General features: G+C 37.6%; 1 protein-coding gene across 1 annotated transcript; it reads right to left on the reverse strand.

The window, feature by feature from the left end:
• Positions 1–1,979: 1,979 nt before the first annotated feature.
• Positions 1,980–20,037, reverse strand: LOC145087882 (4-hydroxyphenylpyruvate dioxygenase-like). The gene is made up of 2 exons (XM_079025983.1): positions 18,844–20,037; positions 1,980–2,323 (listed from the first exon to the last, which is right to left on the reverse strand). Exons 1-2 carry the CDS (start codon positions 20,001–20,003, stop codon positions 2,152–2,154), a joined length of 1,332 nt encoding a protein of 443 aa, XP_078882109.1. The 5' UTR covers positions 20,004–20,037; the 3' UTR covers positions 1,980–2,151.
• Between the last annotated feature and the right edge of the window lie 1,146 nt (positions 20,038–21,183).

The raw sequence follows: 21,183 nt of genomic DNA on the forward strand, positions 1-21,183 counted from the left end.
TATACTCAATGTGAAACAGAGTTGCTGCCATCTCCATCTTACAGTAGATTTCTTCATTTGAAATCCGACTCTTAGGTTTAAAATCAGTGTTTTCCAGAGATTGACGAAGTTTGTGAAACCATTGTGTTCCATAAATTGTTTCATGAAATCGGTGCATTCAAGCAATCGATTGTCGTTTGGGAACCCCGCTTATGATTTTAATTTTCACAAATTGATCGCATGTGGAGAACCGTGTCCGCTAAAATCCTCCGACCACCACATCTCTCCTTCACTGAGTTTCCTTCTAACCCCATTCTTTTAGAAATCATATTTGATTTATAGGGTTTGATCAGTTTTTTCTTTGATCATCGATTTCATGTTAGGTTTTGCGTTTTCGATTTTGATTTCCATATATGATTTTCATTTCAACTTACGTTCTGATTTGATCGATTTGATCTAGTTATGGTTTTGATTTCTATTTTTAAGTTTGATTTTTGGGATTTTATCTTGGGTTGTGACCTTATGAAATCGATTATGTAGTTGTAGTGGAGCTAGAACGTTGTGATTTTGGAATCGATGGGTAGCGATTGTCGATGGCTGGTGGTGGTTATCATTGGCCGGTGGTAGTTGTTGGTGGTCGATGGTGGTATTTAATGGATTGTAGTGGTTATCGATGGCATGTGGTGTTAGTGGTGCAAATGAAACAATGAGTGGGTCCCACATGCCTATAAATTGATTTTCTTTAATTAATAATTAATAGAAAATAATAAATAAATAAAAAATCATACAAAGGGTAATATAGTCTTTTCATCTTGGGCAGGGACGAAACACGTAACAAAATCATACTATGAGGACGGTCCGAGTACAAAACAAAAGTTAGGGACCAAACAAGCAAATTTGACCAAACCATAAGGACGATTTCAGTAATTTGTTCTCATTAGAAAGACACTACAATTTATCAATTTTAACTATTTACAAAATATTATTTGGGTTGTTTAAGTTAAACTAAAATTTATATTTAAGTTGGTCCTATAATGTTATATTTAAATTTACAATTTAAATATTTTATACAAATTGTTCAAAAGTTGTAACTTTAAAATAATAATGGTTTACATCCGATCCAACAATATATCAAAACTAATAAATATAGTATAATATGTAAAAAGTTAAAAAAAACATAACTTTCTAAGTAGAAGTAATATATATTCTTTTAATATTGAAATTTAGTTTATATATGATTACACTTTAGGTTTGATATTTATTTAATCTTATTAACCAAATTATAATCATCATTAGAAAGAAATTGAAAAGTCATGAGAGTTTCAAATAAATGTGGTGAAAGGAAAAATGCATGAGAGTTTCAAATGAATGTGGTGAAAGAAAAAATATTTCCTTTATAATATAGTATAATATAATATGATATGATATGATATGGTATGATATAATATGATATATATATATATATATATATATATATATATATATATATAGAGAGAGAGAGAGAGAGAGAGAGAGAGAGTTAGGTTCAAATGTTTCTACTATCTATTGTGTGCATGTAGGATTGATTTTGGACCAATCATTTTTGTTATTTTAAGAAAATAATTAATGCATATTAAATGCTAAAGATTTAATTAATACTCATTATATCTTCAACATGTAATATATATTAATTACTTTCTTAAAATAACTAAAATGATTGGTCCAAAATCAATCCTACATGCACACAATAGATAGCTAGAACAAAATAACCTAACCATATATATATATATATATATATATATATATATATATATATATATATATATATATATATATATATATATACATGCACACAATAGATAGCTAGAACAAAATAACCTAACCATATATATATATATATATATATATATATATATATATATATATATATATATATATATATATATATATATCCACACATACAATCATTTTTATTCTATATCCTAAAGTAAAATAACTTTTGTTATTTTATTTTAAGGTTATTACATAGTCATTTTGGATACAAATTTTAAAGCAAAGATTGATTAAATATGATTAACATTTCATATTTCCAACACTTATTCCCATACATTTGTAGGAATATTTTCCATAGAATACACATACACATCAACAAGACATGAGCATTTTTACCAATGAGCATTTTTCACTTATCGGCTATTGGTTCAATGGTGGTTCAAGTGTCTTCTCATATTCCTCTATAGATTTGAAGAGCTCCGAGAAGTTCCCCTTGCCAAATCCCCCACACCCTGCTTTTTGTTGTATATTTCCTTTATCGTCTTTCAACATACAACCAAGTCTTTGAATTATCTCTATAAATATGGTTGGCCTACTCGAACACAAAAAAACCATAAAATTATAACAATCACCAATTTGAAATTGTTATTGTAAGCAAAATGCAAAAATATTGTAAAATCCTCATGTTTTTTCATAATGATTAATATGCAATTTAAGGTTGTTGAAAATACCAAAGGAAAATAGATAAGGTTTTTACTCTTTCTCCATGTCTACCACGTATTAGTTTACACAAACAAAAATCAAGTTCTTCCTTTCTCTACTTTATCTCCCATAATTTGCAAGCAAGACATTTCCTTTTTCCTGGTTTCTTTTCATGAGTCTTTACGCCTCACAACCAATAGAGTGACTCAAAAACCTTAAGATATACAACCTCGTTATATTTTTGTAATTATATTTTATTTATAGATTGTAACAGCTCCAACTCAACTATATTTTACACTCAATAAATAGTAAAATAAACCGTTACACTCTAAATTTAGAGTGTTAGTTATGTTAGATTATATTGTAATGTTTATTCATTTGTATAGTATAGGGGCTCTTATGTAAATATGTATCTATTTATATTGTTATCAATAGATGCATCCCTAACGAGAGGGTATTCACAATAATAAACATGGTATCGAGCCAACCCTAAATCGATCGGCACTTCTGCTCTCACCTGGAATGATTTTTTTTACTGGTGAAATCGTTTCTGGTCATTCCTATTCATCTCACTGTCAATTGCTGTTCTTCTGCACTCCCTTCTGCGACATTACTATCTTTTGCTGCAAGTTTTATTTTGTCTTCAGCCTTTGTTGATGTACCTGCTTGTCTACCTACTATTGTTGTTCCTGCTTGTCTACAATTCAGATCCAACATTCTTGGGCTCATTGGTTTCCGCCTTCTCCTGGTAAAACTTCCAACATTCTTGGGCTCATTGGTTTCCGAAAAATTCCACCATCGTATCACAATATTGTCGATGTCATCACCAACACTAAACCATTCCCGAAATTCCTTGAAGGCATGAAAATGTTATTGATACATGAGTCTCATGAAGAAGCACACGACTCCATTCGCGAAAATACACTCACCTCCTCGGCCGCTTTATATTCTTCGTCGAACCATGGAAAATCTAGAAATAAATTTAATAAGGGCAAGAATAATGGGTAGGTTGCTTCGAAAGGCGGGGGTGTTAATAATAATGTTTCCTCTAGTGCCTCTCATTTTACAGGAAATCAAGGTGCTCCGGGTCATTTTCAAGCATTTTTGGAGCTCCAAACGTGTTGTCCGCCCCACATCAGCAGTCCAACAGCTTCCTCGGACCTCCCCCTGCTGCCTACAGATCTTCTTTGCAGTCCTCGACTGTTGTCGCCGCTCATCAACAACCCCTGATGAATTTATTTCTAGAGTGACGTTGTAGATGAAGTGATGAAGCACTATATAAACTCTATTTGTAGCACCTGATTCCGGGTACGTAAATCTTATTTGAGTACTTTCCATTTTTAGCCTTGGACTCGGCGAGTCATAGGTCCGACTCGCCGAGTAGAGACGGGACCCGGGACACGTTTAAGTTGGTGACTCGGCGAGTCCATATTCCGGACTCGGCGAGTCACCGCTGTTGGATGAAACCCTAAGTTTCAGGGGTTTGCACCTTATTTAAGCCTCATGTCCGCCCCAAGCCAGCCCCCATTCACCCTCAGAGCCCCCAACCCTCGTTCAAAGCTTATTTCCTAGAGAGTTTGAAGCATTTTTGTGTGATCTTGAAGGTTTTGAGAAGGAAGTGGTGTAGATCAAGAGGAAGGGAAGGAAACCAAGCATCTTAGTGTTCTCTCAGTGATTCCTTTGAGGTATAACCCGTTTTCCCTCTGTTTCTATGCTTATTACTCCATTAAGTCTTTCTTGAGCCCTTCCCCAAGCTTGTATGTGCAATATAATTCATAATAAGTTGATTGGCCTTTAGATCTAGGCATGGTTGAGCTCCAGGAGCTCATATTTGTTGCCTTTATGGACCCACATTGCATGAAGACCCTAGATCTACCCTTTTGGGTGCATTTTGAACCCTAAAACCCTTATTGGTGAATATCTACACGTAAAGTTGGAAAGTTTACGTGTGATTCATGCTCTAGGAACCCAGATCTGTGAATGGCATGGACTGGAATCGAGCAAAATCGCATAGTTAGTGGTTGCATGGCAACGACTCGGCGAGTCTGCTCGCGAGTCTCCAAGTTTGTCCCCTTTTCGTAGTGTCGAGTGTGAGCAGTGAGTCACGGGGTGTGACTCAGTGAGTTGGAAGCCAAACTCATCCATGAAGGAACTCAGCGAGTCAATGCCCTGACTCGGCGAGTTCAAGGCAATCTTCTTAGATCAAGAACAGACTTGGCGAGTTGTTCATACAACTCGGCGAGTCTTAGCATAAGTGTTCATCGGATGAAGATGAACTCGGCGAGTTGTTCATACAACTCAGCGAGTAGGATGAAGGGCTTGAACATCAGTTTGGAAGGAGAACTCGTCGAGTCAACGCCGAACTCGACGAGTAGAGACGGGATCCAGGTCAGTCGATTGGACAGGGACTCAGCGAGTTGGCGAGCCAACTCGGCGAGTCGGGTCAACTGAAAGTTGACTCTGATTTGGACTTATGACATGATCAGGGGTAAAATGGTCATTTTACCCAAAGGTCAGTTAGCAGTGATTGATTGATTATGTTGTGGGAATTACAACCGGAGGATTTCCGGAGCAACAGCAGCAACAGTAGACAGTTAGTTCCCGATCAGATCAGCAGCTACTTCGAGGTGAGTTACCTTCCAGTAGCGGTGGGTCTACGGCCACAATGCCGGCCCACCAATAGGAGTCGTATGATAGATGATTGCCTTTGTGATATCATCTAGGTTTGCTACTACCTGATATGTTATATGCTAGCATGATATGTTATATGTGATAGAAGTAGAGATCGGTTGTTAGGACCGAAGGGTAGTTCAGACACCCCATAAATGTCTGACAGTATGTGATGATATGTTTGCATGCTGGCTTGTTATGTTATATGCGATAGAGGTAGTAGGAGGGGACCAGTCCCCGAGTTCGGTTGTTAGGACCGAAGGGTAGTCCAGACACCCCAGATATGTCTGATAATATGTTATGTATGATATATGTGTAAGTAGCAGTAGGGGGTGAAACAGTCCCCGAGGATCGGTTGTCAGGACCGACGGGTAGTCAGCACCCCAGAATAGCTTGACACGGGTAGTCAGCACCCCAGAATAGCTTGACACGAGTAGTCAGCACCCCATAATGGCTTGACACGGGTATGACGGCACCCCAGAATGGCCGCACGGGTAGTCGGCACCCCAGAATGGTCGTACCGGGTAGTCAGGCACCCCAGAATAGCCTGGCAGTATGTATGATATGTGTTGTATGGTATGTGGTACGATGGGGGAACTCACTAAGCTTTGTGCTTACAGTTTACAGTTTTGGTTTCAGGTACCTCTTCATCAAAGGGGAAGGAGCTGGCACGGTAGTGGCACATCATGCACACACACTGGTTTCCGCATTTACGAGATTTCTCTGGGAATTATACTCTGATATTTCGATTAGTTGTATGATTTGACTTTTAGACATGGTTTACGTTGTGATGTGGTTTGATCAAACAATGTTTTTAATTATTAATGTTTTCTAAAGTAATGTTTTAAAAACGAAATTTTTGGACGTGAAATTTGGGTCGTTACACTATTTTACACTCTGAAAATAAAATGTATTTGGAGATGCTCTAAGGACATGAGTTACATCCATATAGATTTTTTGGTCGGTAAATCATCAAAACATGTTCATTTTATTTTGTAGATATTTATTAAATTTCAACCAATAATATGACAATATTATTATATTATTTTCTTATAACTAGAGATGAGAATGAGACAAAGGAGTATTGGGGACCTTATTCCACATCCACATCCCGTTGTCCCGCCCCAATCTGGCATCCCAAATGGGAATAAAAATGTGTCCTTATATCTTCATCCTTAATGGAAAACGATGAACCATATCCTAAAAGTCATGGATTTTCCTGCTCAACTTTTATGTTAATATAACTTTAAATTTTATATTGACCAACATAAGATGTAAATTTACAGTTATATTTTAAAACCCTCTTTTAAAATTTTGTTGAAAGCCGGAGCTTTGAAAGAACAACAAACAATTCCTCAAAAATTAAGATTTTAGACTTCTTTTACTTGTTAAGTCATCGTAGATTGAGGTAGCATCCAATGACATGATAAATAGAGTATATACAAACATGTTATTTCTTCCAATTAGCTCTTTAAGTAATGAGTTAATGTCATTGTAGCCCAACCAACTACCAAGTTAAATTTTAAATGGTCGTTCATGTTTTTTTGGTTGTTTAGAGGCACGAAGTTCATTTTTACATGTAAAAAAAACCTTAACCTGTAATTACCGGTTTAAATCTCGTGTTTTTTTCACTTAAAAAAGAAATTAAATTGAAATCCACCTCATATCTTTATCCATCATCTTCTTCTTCCGCTTTTATGTTGCTCCCATTCACAGAAACAAACCACCATTCTTCCTCTAACAACTTAAGATAAACTCCATCATAATTGACCACCATTCTTCCTCTAACAACTGAAGATAAACTCCAGTATAATCGACCCAAGAAACCATAAGTTTTTCCCTATAGGAGGTTCATATAAATAAGCACATCTTTGCGACATCAAAAACATTGACCAACCACTCGAAAGTGAATTTATCATATGAGGTATGAACTCGAGAATGCCATCTAATACATGTACAACAATATGTCTACTGTGGAGCATACCAGGAACAACGATATCATGACCTCCGACTGTAATCAGTGATCTCGGATCTCGGTGATGCAAAAAGATGGTTTCCAGATCTATTTGTCAAGAACAAGAACTATGGTAAATCGGAACAAAATCAGATCTTCTAAGTTTTTCTCACTGGTGGCTGTTTTTGGAACTCAAGAAACAGATTCAGGAATGAAAACGATAAAAATCGAAGATTTGTGTCACCTGACTGGCCTCCTACTCATTTTCATCTCTGACATAGGGACTGAGCTCTCGTCCATGGAAGTCACCTCTGGTGCTCTGTTCCTTACATATTTTTTTTTCAGATTTTTTTCAAGATCTGGGTGTGATTTGCTTCTTATGATCTTGGATAATAAATAATGGTGGGCGGCGGAAGATACCAGTGGTGAACAATGGAAGATGTTGGTGGTGGGTGGTGGCTGTTGGTTTTTGGATTTGAATCTAAACCCTAAAAGCAGAGTTTCAAACTGATGCATAAATATGTGTTTGAAACAAAGAGGTGATGATTGGTTTTTGGGTAACAAGTACCTTATATTTTTAGGTTTACACATTTAGTAGTAATTTCTTTCCTATGTTAACACATATAGATAATTAAAGTTCTTTTTATGTTTGAATCAAACATGTTTTTTTAACAACGTTCTTGGGTTTTGAAGTGTACGGAATATTTTATGTTTAAATCAAACATTTATTCATATTCTTCATATAACATTAACAAATCTATTTAAAATTTTAATCTATAAAACTAAAATACGATACAAGTTATTGAAGGATTTACTGCTATGATGATGTTATTGTGATCGGTGATTCTTTAAGCAATCAAAACGAGAGAGAGAGAGAGAGACAAAGAAAGAGAGAGAGTTTGTCAAAATCCACTTGGACATCATCACATCACACGTGGACCAATTTTAAATGATGTGGTAGTAAATCATTTTTACTAGACAAATGTTTACCGGATGACCTCTTCCAATATCTATTGATATTGACATTTTAACACATTAAAATGGACTTTATGCATCTAGAAAGCAAAAAAAAAAAAAAAAACATTAAAGACCTTTTAAACCAAAACTGAAAAGTTTTTAGGGCATAATGACATTTTCCCTTAAATAATCTGTTCGTTTATATCATTTTAATGTAACTGACTATAGAATTTTCGGTTTAATCATTTACCAAAAAAAATTACTACTAAATTATTAACCAAGGTTTCTAGTGGTATATTATCAATTTAGAGGCGGTAAAATTGACACGATCCGTCAATCCGACATAAAAATAATAAGTTTTGATAAGAGATTTTGTCATGTTTGCTAATTGGTTGATACGACATGAAAATTAAATAATTAAAGTTATTGTCAAATTCTTTCAACACCTTTAATATTATAACACAACTCACCACGACACGCTTATAAGGTCTAAAACCTAAACATTAAACCCCTCAAATAAACTGGTTTGAACAAGCTGTTTAAATAAATAAATTGATACAACATGATACGAAAATTAAACTGTTCTCTTAACCCATTTAATATTTAAAATCGAAAGAATCTCGCAAGGACTTAATACACACATTAACAAGGTTCCAATTATATAAGCATGACAAAATTGCAAGAAGGGTCCATGTGGTATGTCCAAAAATGCTACTTTGGGCCAAACAAGTTTGGACTAGCACAAATAGTCCAAAAGTTTTCATTTTGCTGCGTTTTTGGTCCAAAACAGTTTAAAATTTTTAAAAATGATGAATTTGCCCTTTTCCATTTGTTTTTTTCTTTTCTTTTTGTTATTTAATTAGTTTCTAACTAAAAAATATAAAAAATAAAAGAAAATCCCCCCCCCCCCCCTCTCTCTCTCCCCTCCTCCTCCTCCTAATCACCAGAAAAACCCAACAACCATCGAATTTGTTGCCTTCTTCAGCCCAACCTCTCGTCTTCTTCCATTTTAATGGCAGACCGACCCAATAACCACCAAACCGCCGCCATGGCCAGCTGAAGCAAGCCTTCGATCAATCGCAAACAGGACCGTCGACACTGTTCAGCGGAGAAGAAGAACCGGCGACAACCACCATTTTCCCTTTTGTATTCATCTCTTTTCGACCCTCAAGCAGCTTCCATTCGTTCTTCCTTATTCCTCCATCGATCTCAGTAACCATTTTTCTTTTCTGTTCAGAACACACCATTTTCATCTTCTTTTAATGTGATCCCGAGTTCCTTTTCAATGTGTGTATTTAACCCAGATCTCAAAGTTTGTTTATGGAGCAGGTTCTGTAGGTGTCACCTCTAATACCAGTGATGGTTATGAATCAGCTGTAGGGGCAATATCAGTTTTCAACTTAGCTTCTTCCAAGATCAGTTTGCAACCTAATTTAACTCCTAATCGGACATATCTAGCCTCGTTTACCCCCAATTTCCTTTAATTCATGCTCAAGCAAAGTCGATTCCTCAACAATACAAGGTATCTTATTAGATTCAAGCCTTAATCCTTTTGTTCATGTTTCGATTTTGGTTGGTGCTAAGGCTTGCTTTAACAGGAAGCTCCAGCAAGGGTTAGATCGAAAAAACCGAACCTTGAAACACCAACAAGTTTAGATCGACGACAAGGGTTTCACACTAGAAATCGGAACCCCCCTTCACTTCTCAAAATCCAATCGACAAACACAGTCACCCAAAGTCGCACCCTCCTTCTCCTTCTTCTAAACTCGATTACAGTTCTCCTTTTTCTCCTTTCTGAATCGATTGTAGCTCCTTCTTTTATCTGTTTTTTTTTTTTTTTTTTTTTTTTTTTTTTACATTTGCAACTGGTAGGAATGGTGATAATTGAGGAATAAGGTGTTGGATTAGTGTCTAAGTCAGTAAGTCCATAACTATTTTGGTATGTACTTGACCCGATGGTGCATGGTCCTTTTGGGTTGCCTTCACCAAAGCAACTTGATAGGATGAATTATGGAGATAAAGGATTAACTATGATTTATTAATATATTATGAGAATAATATATTAAAGGAGAAATCATATTGTTTAATTAATATTAGTCAAGAATTAATAAGAATTAAGTTTGTGACTAAAAGAGATTAATTAAACTTAAGGGACTAGAATTGTAATTATAAGATAATTGCAATTGGGCCATGGATTGCCTTATATTATAAGGTTGGACGGATTCTATGGGGAAACCCATTAGAAATCGTCCAAGGCCTTTAAGGAAAGGAGTCCATGGGTTGCTTAGGGCTTAAGCATCCAAATTAGGGTTTCCTTGTTAGATAACCCTAATAGCCTCACTATATATAGAACCCTTATGCTCCAAAAACGGGATGAAATAATTGTCTAGGGTTTCCACACGTTTTTGAGAGCCTCCTTCTCTTTTCCTCTTCATCCTCTTGCTCTTGGTGTTTGTGAACCATTAGAGGAGTGACATTTGTGACTCTAAGCTTTCTAAAGTCATTACAAGAAGGATTTGAGATTGTTATTGTGTCATGCACCCACCCATATTGTTCACCTATCACAGGAAAAAAGGGAGAAGGACCACAAGATCACGGAAGGAAGGTCACAGTGGAAATGCATCCTCCACTATCTGATGTCAACCAATAGAACAGTTGAGGGGCATTTTGGGAATTAGTATTCACGCGTTATGTTAGTATTAATAGTAGAGAGATTGGGAGTGGGGAGGGCAGACAAAAAGAAGTTAGTCTTTCAGGAGAGGGTAGCATCTCGAATAGCTACAGTTTATCCCTTCTTATCTTGTAATTGCACTGTTATTTCAATCAATCCATACATCCCACCCCTGAGGCATCTTTGTATCTATTTTCTGTGTTTTATCCTATCTAGTCCATAACAAACCTGGTATCAGAGCAGTTCGATCATGGCTGGAGGAGATGCACTCAAACGGGTAGAATCCTTGGAGAAAGAGCTAGGGAAATTGAATGATAGGCTGGAGACTTAAGGGCACCAGATTCAGTTCCAAGGCGACTCTATTGCATCAATGCAGTTGAAGATGGACCAGAAATTTGAAGAAGTTTTGAAGGCTATAGCCAAGGGGAAGAATCCATCAGAGGAGGGCAAGGAGGATGAACCTTTATCCTCTGTGATAGTGACGCCAGGAGGAACCGGGACCGGAAGTAGCCACGATGGAGGAGGCGGCGGAGGCCGAGGAACGGGGGAATCAGGGGGAGGACTCAACTGGCGATTTAGGAAACTCGATATGCCACTCTTTGACGGGGAGCACCCCGATGGTTGGATCTTGCGTGCCGAACGCTACTTCAATTTTTACAAGCTCTCTGAAGCGGACAAAATGGAGGCGGCAGTGGTGGCCCTAGAAAGTGACGCCCTTCTGTGGTTCCAATGGGAACATACGCGACGACCGGTGACGCGCTGGCAGGAATTGAAGTTGCTCCTTCTACGACAGTTCCGACCGGTTAACGCAGGTACGATACATCAACAATGGCTCGCTTTAACTCAATCCGGGTCGGTTTTGGAGTACCAGCGGTCTTTCATTGAATTACTTGCCACGTTGAGAAATATACCCGATGAAATCACTCTGGGCCACTTCATCAATGGGCTGACGGATGAGATTAGGTCAGAAGTTCAAATACTGAGCCCAATTTCGGTGGATCACGCTATGACTTTAGCGATTAAGGTCGAACAAAAGCTCCATTCCCAGTCGAATCAAAGAAACCCAAGCACCACCGTTATCCGTCGGACTAACACCTCGGGAACCCTCTCCGGCACACCATTGATTACACCTCTCAATACCACCTCTTTCACCCCACGACTGCCACAAATACAAAACCCTAGCTCCACTACAGGAAACACTGCACACAAGAAAAATGGTGGGGAAGTGAGAAGACTATCAGACAAGGAATGGCAACACAAACTAGAGAAAGGCTTATGTTTTAAGTGTGATGAAAAGTGGAATGTAGGGCATCGTTGTCGTCGAAGGGAGCTGAGTGTTCTCATAACCCGAGAAGAAGAAGACAGTGAAGGGGAACAAGGAGAGGATCCCTTGCACGAGGCACCACCGGAGGCGCTAGAGACGGCTACTCTCTCTGGTATATGCCTTAATTCTGTTCTAGGGAAGTCCAATCCGAAAACGCTTAAGTTGAAAGGAGAAATGGGAGGGCAGGAAGTGATAGTTATGATAGACCCGGGAGCCACACACAACTTTGTATCCCAATTGGGACTGCCGGTCACACCAACTCCAGGCTTTGGGGTATTTCTGGGAACAGGGGAATCAGCCAAGGGAACAGGGAAATGTCAAAGAGTAGTTCTGCAACTACAAGGGGTAACTGTTGTTGAGGAGTTCCTACCCTTAACCCTTGGGAGTGCGGATGTCATACTTGGAGTTCAATGGCTTGAGAAGCTAGGTCCAGTCACTACCAATTGGAAAACACAAGTTGTGAAGTTTCAAGTTAATGGGCAGACGGTAACCCTTAGAGGGGACCCGACCCTAGAACGAGCTCAAGTCTCACTAAAAACCATGATGTGGACTCTATGTACCAACGTAAGGGGTTACCTGATCCAGCTTAATCAAGTGGAAAAGACCTTGGGGTTCCAACCCTTACCCCAAGCCCCGGGATATCTCCATGGGGTGCTAAAGAAGTATTCTAGAGTGTTTGAATGGCATGACGGCTTGCCTCCCGAACGAGAGCAACAACATACCATCTGTCTTAAAGAAGGAACTGAACCTGTGTCGGTCCGCCCCTACCGGTACTCCCATTCTCAGAAGGCCGAAATCGAGAAACTTTTGGGTGAAATGTTGAAAGCTGGGATCATCCAATTGTCCCAAAGCCCTTTTTCCAGCCCCGTGCTACTGGTCAAAAAGAAAGATGGTTCATGGAGGTTTTGCGTGGATTACCGCAACCTCAATAAGGTCACCATCAAGGACAAATTCCCAATTCCCGTAATCGATGAACTCCACGGATCCATTGTGTTTTCCAAGTTGGATCTTAAATCCGGGTACCATCAAATCCGAATGCGGGAGGAAGACATACCCAAGACAGCCTTTAGAACTCACGAGGGTCACTACGAATTTCTAGTGATGCCTTTCGGCCTTACTAACGCTCCCGCTACCTTCTAGTCCTTGATGAATGAGGTATTTCGCCCCTTCCTTAGGAAGTTTGAGTTGGTATTCTTCGACGATATCTTAGTTTACAGCCGAAATGAAACAGAACACCTTCAACATTTGGAAAAGGTGTTGAACCTTCTACACACTCATCAATTATTTGCAAACCCTGGTAAGTGTGATATCGGCAGAACACAGGTGGCTTACTTGGGGCACATCATATCTGAAAAGGGAGTAGCCATGGACGAGGACAAGGTTCAGGACATCAGTAAATGGCCAACCCCAACCACAGTGAAAGAACTTCGGGGATTCCTGGGCTTGGCTGGATACTACCGGAAATTTGTTTCCGGATATGCTAAGATTGCTTCCCCCCTCACAGATCAACTTAAAAAAGATTGTTTCAGGTGGTCGGGAGAGGCAGAGGAAGCTTTTCAAACTCTGAAGTCAGCCCTCCAACAAGCTCCAGTTCTAGCAATGCCAAACTTCCAAAGACCTTTTGTAGTAGAGGCCAACGCATCTGGGACAGGCTTGGGGGCTGTGCTGACACAAGACGGGCATCCTATTGCCTTCTATAGCCATGTGTTAGGAACGCACAGCAGGTCCAAGCTCATATATGAGAAGGAGTTAATGGCGATAGTTTTAGCAGTTAAGAAATGGCGACACTACTTGTTGGGAACCCACTTCATCATTAGAACCGATCAAAAAAGCCTCAAATTCCTTATGGATCAAAGAGAAGTAGGACCAGAATATCAAAAGTGGCTTTACAAGATTCTGGGCTATGACTTCGAAATCCAATACAAACCGGGGGTGACTAATCGGGTGGCTGACGCCCTTTCTAGAGAATTTTCACAGTTACACATAGTCACGGAACTAGCCAATATGCTCTCATCATGGTCAATATCCTTAGAATAGTTAGAAAAAGAGATATCACTCAACTGGGAAAGAGGCATGTGGGATTTTTAGTGGAAGGGGGCCAGGTGCGATACAAGGGAAGGTTGGTGATTCCCAAGTCCTCGTTGTTCATTCCGAAACTGCTGGTAGAACTTCACGATTCAACCATTGGCGGGCATACAGGAGAGTTCAGAACGTACCAGAGAATGGCAGAGGAATGGTACTGGGTGGGAATGAGAAAAACAATTCAGAAGTATGTAAGGGAATGCGACGTGTGCCAACGACAGAAGTCACTCACCACTCACCCTGCAGGCCTTTTGCAACCCCTGCCTATTCCAGCCCTAATTTGGGATGACGTGTCGATGGACTTCATTGAAGGACTTCCAAAATCTCAAGGGGCTGATACAATACTGGTAGTGGTGGACCGACTCTCAAAATACGCACATTTCATGACACTTAGGCATCCTTTCACCGCTCTAACTGTTGCTGCAGTATTTATCAAGGAAGTAGTCCGACTCCACGGGTTTCCGCTATCGGTGGTCTCCGACAGGGACAAGGTTTTCATGAGTACATTCTGGAAAGAGTTGTTTCGGGTGCAGGGAACGAACCTACTCCGTAGCACTGCCTACCACCCACAAACGGATGGGCAGACTGAGATTGTTAACAAGTCCCTAGAACTGTTCCTTCGCTGTTTCGTTCAAGGGAAACCGAAAGAGTGGGCCAAATGGCTCGCCTGGGCTGAATTCTGCTACAATACCTCTTACCACACTGCCACTCGTGTATCTCCTTTCAAGGCTGTATATGGAAGAGATCCCCCAAAAGTCAACCGCATACCCCGGGGCAGCACAGTCGTCTCCACGCTTGAGGAGCAACTAGTGGAAAGGGACAGCGTATTGGATGATCTGAAGGGCCATTTTCTCTATTCGCAATAGAAGATGAAAATCCAAGCGGATCGAAAGCGAAAGGAGCTGAACTTTACGGCGGGGGAAAAGGCTTATCTCAAACTCCAACCATATCGACAAAAATCAATGACAGCAAGGCCTTTTCAAAAGCTAGATGCCCGCTACTATGGGCCCTTCACGATATTACAGAAAATTGGTGAGGTCGCCTACAGGCTATCACTTCCAGACGGAGCGAAAATCCATCCGGTCTTCCATGTGTCCCAACTGAAGAAGGTGATAGGCAACCAAACAGCACAGCCGGAACTTCCCCCTTAGCTAACTGAGACTATGGAGCTCAAACTCAGGCCGGAAACAGTGCTAAGAGTGCGACAAGATGACAAAGGACAAGGAAAAAAATTGGAAGTTCTTATCAAATGGAAGGACAGCCAAGAATTTGAGTCAACATGGGAGGATTGGGAGAACATTCAAGGGTTATTTCCCGACTTTGATCTTGAGGACAAGATCAGTCTTGTGGGGCAGGGTAATGTCATGCACCCACCCATATTGTTCACCTATCACAGGAAAAAAGGGAGAAGGACCACAAGATCACGGAAGGAAGGCCACAGTGGAAATGCATCCTCCACTATCTGATGTCAGCCAATAGAACAGTTGAGGGGCATTTTGGGAATTAGTATTTCACGCGTTATGTTAGTATTAATAGTAGAGAGATTGGGAGTGGGGATGGCAAGCAAAAAGAAGTTAGTCTTTCAGGAGAGGGTAGCATCTCGAATAGCTACAGTGTATCCCTTCTTATCTTGTAATTGCGCTGTTATTTCAATCAATCCATACATCCCACCCCTGAGGCATCTTTGTATCTGTTTTCTGTGTTTTATCCTATCTAGTCCATAACATATTGCTACATAACAATCAAGGTATGATTTAAACCCTAATTCATATGTTATATTGATTATCATATCCTAGATCTAGGGTTTATAGTCTTGGATGAATTGCATGTACAATAGAGAAACCTAGATCCAAGCATTAGGGTTTGTATGAGCACATAGGATGTTCTTATAGCCAAAACCCATCATAAGGGAGGTCTTGGGTGATTGGTGATTGAAGGTGGCGTTGGGCGGTGGTGTTTGTGTGGGTGGTATAGGGTGATGTGAGAGAGAGAGAGATTTTCTTTTATTTTTTATAATTTTTTAGATAGAAAATAATTAAATAACAAAAAGAAAAGAAAAAACAAATGGAAAAAGGGCAAATTCGTCATTTTTAGAAATTTTAAACTGTTTTGGACCAAAAATGCAGCAAAATGAAAACCTTTGGACCATTTGTGCTAGTCCAAACCCGTTTGGCCAAAAGTAGCATTTTTGGACATACCACATGGACCATTTTTGTAATTTTGTCTATAAGCATTAAAAGGCAACGTCGAACGTTTCCTACCTTATACTTTCTAAAATGACAATTTTTACCCTTATATGTTTTAAAATACTTTGTAAACTGACATTTTCTATCTTAATATTTTATAAAGTGACTTTTTTCATCCATATATTTTTTTACTTTTTAAAATGATAGTTTTTACTTTATTTTTTTTAAATACTTAATGAAATGAAATTTTATGACGATATATTTTCTAAAATGACTGTTTTCACTATATACTTTTCAAAATACATTTTAAAATATCATTTTTATCACCTTTATTTTGAACTTTGTGAAATGTAGTTTTCATTCGTTATTTTTTTAATTAATGATACCAACAATGTATATTATCTATTGACAAATATTATAATACATAACTTTTATCAACATAATGGTCAAAAAATCATCTTACAAAACACGGATTGCCTAGCCTAACATAATTTGCTAACATTAAAATTTTATTTAGCTTTTAGTTTATTTATATTATTTTTTTTAATTATCCCAATTACCACCCCCATCGGTAACCCTCAATCCCCGTCTATTCCTATTCCTCTTCCCCATAACACCCTCTAATCGTCCTCCTTATGTACGTCATTTATTACATTTTTTGGGTTTAAATTTTTTGAATTTTAATATTATTTTTAATGTACTAAATATTATCATCAAATATTTTTATGAAACAATATCGGATTGCGTTGGAGGACCCATGGGATACTTTATCCCTATCCTCATCCGTGTTCAATTTGATTATTCCCTATCAATTTGGGTTAAAATATAGAAAATGAATTATAAGGGTAAGAGTTTCAAAGATGTTCAAAAAAAAAGTCATCAGAGTTTTGTTTTTCTTTATATAAAAAACATGTTAGTCACAATAAAAAAAATGATTTGAACATATTAACAAACGAAAATTATAATGACATGACATTTTTCTTTTAGTTTTACTTGGAATAGAAATTGATTTTCACAGCCTTCTTTTTCAAAATTGTTTAACGGGAGGGAGTGAACCAAGGGCCGAGCCACCTTAGGACCAGGGTAGGTCCAGGCCCACTCTCACATTTTTATTTTTTTTCTTTTTGCTTTTCAAAATAAGATATAATATTAATTGATATATGCTATTCTTTTTCTGTAACTTGTATTCTTCTTTCATTTTTTTATTTGGTTTTTTCATTAATTAGTTTATATATATATATATATATATATATATATATATATATATATATATATATATATATATATATATATATAAAATTTACGAGGACCATCCTAAAATTTTTTTTTGGCTTCCCCCTTGGAGTGAACATAGAACCCTTTCTAAATTGACCAATTAAAACTGCCATTTTATACGCACAAAACCAATTTACCCCTGGTTTGTGACCAAACTGCCCCTATATACAGTTTCTTCTATCACATCATCATCAGGATTCTCTCAATAAAAGCAAGTCATGTTGACTGGTGTGCTTGTTTGTAATGATACTCGAGCTTGTTTGTAACGATGCATCTTGAAACTGATAAGCATTTCCAAATTTCAGTTGCTGTATATAGATGGGTGATGTAGAGAAGGACCAAACTACCCCTATATACAGTTTTTCTTTTTGTCATTTTTTGATTTTTCAGAAAGACCAATTTGCCCCCGCTTTAGGCTTATCACACATCCAACTCGAATATATGCATTTTTTTTGGTAATTAACAATTTACGACCAAACTGCCACTGCTTTAGGGTCTGATTTCTTTTTCTTCTTTTTAACTGAAATAAACAGTCCGCGCTCAAAAATCATATGAATTCCAACGGAGAGCTTAATACAGGGACTATGCTTCCAACTTTCTTTTGTATCTTAATGCATGTTACAATTTCTACCCTTGATTTATGAATCTTTTAGGCAACTAGGCTTAAATTAACAATCTTTAACACATCTACTTACTTGATATAGCTTTCAGCTAGTCTTAGATGGTGGGGTCATAATGCAATCCAACTCTAAGCAGAGTCCACTGTGACTCTCTATCCACCAGTATTCCCATGATAATTTAAAACTTATTTATTTGATTTTTTTTTTTTAATTTGACCATTATGATAATTTTTTAAAATATCAACAATTATGTGTAAGTTAAAATGTAACTTATAATTTTATTTTACTATTACTGTTAATGAATTTTAAAATCACTTATATTCATTAAAAAGATTATATAGGTAAAATGTTTTAAAACCATTTATTATTGTCATTATTATTTATAAGATCATTAATTATCAGTTATTATTATTATTATTGCTTAATTGTAAACGTTATGATTTTAGGTCTAAAAGATATAAATTTTTTTAGTTACTACTTCCCATTTATACAGTATTATTATTGATTAAAGAAAAATGGAAAAGTAAAGAAAATTTAGGGTATAGATAAGAAATATGGCTGCTACTTTTGATAATAGATATCATCTATATACAGAAAAGTCTTAATGATGCAATATGCTATTTGGGAAGTGAAGAATATTGAGGAGTTTCATGTGAGGAACATAATATTACCTGTCACCCACAGGCTTGGTGAAGATCTGAAGCAGAGTCCCCTGATCATCTCTATCCACCAGTATTCCCAACTCCTCACACTCCTTAATCTCTTCATCTGTCAATACATCTCCAACTCTATTCTTCAAATTCCGATAATAAGTAGGCGGTGGCGACGGCATAAATTCAAAACCACCAACTCCGCTGCGCTTCCTCATCTCTCTCAACGTCCCAAATATGTCCTCACTGGAGAGCGCCAAATGCTGAACTCCGGCGCCTTCGTTGTGTTCCAGATACGTCTGGATCTGGCTCCTCCTCTTTGTTCCGTACACCGGCTCATTCATCGCGATCAAAACCATCTCGTTATTGCACGCTAAATTGACCGCATTGAGTCCGCTTTCGTTCGTACCAACATCATCCGCCGTGAATTCGGCGAACTTATGGAATCCGGTGAATGATTTCACGTAATCTATAGCCGGAGCGAGTTCCGGGACGTTGCCTACGGCGTGATCAAGGCCGCGAATCCCGTAGTCAAGGTCAGGAAGCGACGACGTATTTTCAATGGGTTTGAACCCGGGCAAAAAAGTAGATATGGCATCATAGTTGGGACTCTTGTAGCTTACGTAACGCAAAACGACGTCACCGTAAAGTTTTACTTCAGACAATACGACGTCGTTATCTCCAAGGGTGATTGGAGCAGAGGAGGGTTTGGCGCCGTGGGAGACGCTGATGGAGAAAGCGATTTCGGCGTCTTCGACTTCGATGGCGATTGAGCGGACTGCGAGGCCGTGGGAGGCGGTGAAGTTGCGGCAATCCGTTTGGGAAAACGTCGGGATGGAGGCGGCAGTGGTGGTGGTGGAAGGGGAATAAGGAGCGGTGAAGAGGAAGTTGAGTTGGCCGGAGCGGAGGAGGTAGGAAGCGTGAGTTGTGTTTCCGGTAGATAGATCAGACTTCTGAACGATGGGCATGCCAAGGCCCCAAGAGAAACGACAGGCAGTGTTGGTGGCGTCGGAGCACCAGAATTCAACGTGGTGGAACCTTTTGACTGAGAATTTGTCGGACATTGGATTTGTTCGGAGGAAGTTGTTGAAGCCAACTAGCTTGAAGGCGGAGCCGGTTTGTTCTCCGTCAGCAGCGGTGATGGTGTTTCCATTACTTAGCTCATGAGCTACGGTTTCCATTTTTGGATTTTGATAGCTTGTTGACAACTTTTCTATACTCAATTTATTTTGTTTACTTTTAGAATTTACTTTTTATCTATTTTTTTTTCACATATCATACTCATATTTAATTTATTAAATGTCATTTTTTAGTTATTTTAAATTAAATGTCATTTTTTGATTATTTTAAACTAATTTTTTTCCACTTGAGTTTTCTTATTTTATAAAATTTTATATAATATTTTAATATAATAACTATAATAAATAGAGTAATAAATTAATATCAATTTTATTATTGGATATACATTTTAATTTTAAAATTCTAAAATTAAAGCTCATTAATTTCTTTTATTTATTTATTTATATTATTTGTTTAAATTTAAAAGATAAAACAAACATTTTAATTTTAATAATTTATTATTTTTCTTATAAATTTAAAATTCTCAAATATTTAGATTTTTTATATTTATTTTATTTTTTTAAAAATAACTCATTTAATATATGGGTCTCACATTTAATTATATAGAATGAGCTAGATAGATAGAGATGTAGAAATTAGAAATGACAATCATATCCCCTGAGGATGAGAAACTACCCCGTTACTTAGATGGTGTGATGCATATGCATAATGGAAAAAAAATGGAAAATGTACAAATAAAGGAAAAGCAAGTCTTAGTATATTTAAGACATAACGATAGGACTTTTGAAAAAAAAAAAAAAAGTACGCATCTGAGAAATTAGAAAATAGGTAAGAAATTAGAGTGAACAAGAGAGTACTAAAAAAGAACTAACATACGAAAACGTTATAAACAATAAAGATAAAAAAAAAATAAAGGCATACAAGAGGGAGAGACTGTCTGCAATTTAATTGGTAACCTGCAAAATTAAAATTCAAATACAAATACAAATGAAAAAAAAATCCGGAGGCTTAATCTGCAAAAAAAACATTTAAAGATGTTACATGCTGCATGATATTATATGATTTTAAATGTGTTGCACTACATTTTAAAGTTTTTCTCCTATTGCATTTGAAACGCATTTAAAGTAGTGGTGTCGATCAGGTAAATTTTTCGGGTTTTGGAGAAATTGGGTCTGTTAATTCAGGTTTTTCATGTTAAAAATATATATGTTATCCGACCCGAATTAAATTCGGTTAATTCGGATAGTAGGTCGGGTTTGGGTAATTCAAATATTACCTGAA

This window comes from Lactuca serriola, chromosome 2, assembly GCF_051521515.1.
Source record: "Lactuca serriola cultivar US96UC23 chromosome 2, Lser_US96UC23_V15, whole genome shotgun sequence".
NCBI lineage: Eukaryota > Viridiplantae > Streptophyta > Magnoliopsida > Asterales > Asteraceae > Lactuca > Lactuca serriola.

Excerpts from the sequence above, each read along its gene's own strand:
- LOC145087882 (XM_079025983.1), bottom strand. The coding sequence starts at position 20,003 with ATGGAAACCGTAGCTCATGAGCTAAGTAATGGAAACACCATCACCGCT. Across the intron at positions 2,324-18,843 it reads ACCAAGCCTGTGGGTGACAG|GCCAACCATATTTATAGAGA; the intron begins GTAATATTATGT and ends GTGTTCGAGTAG.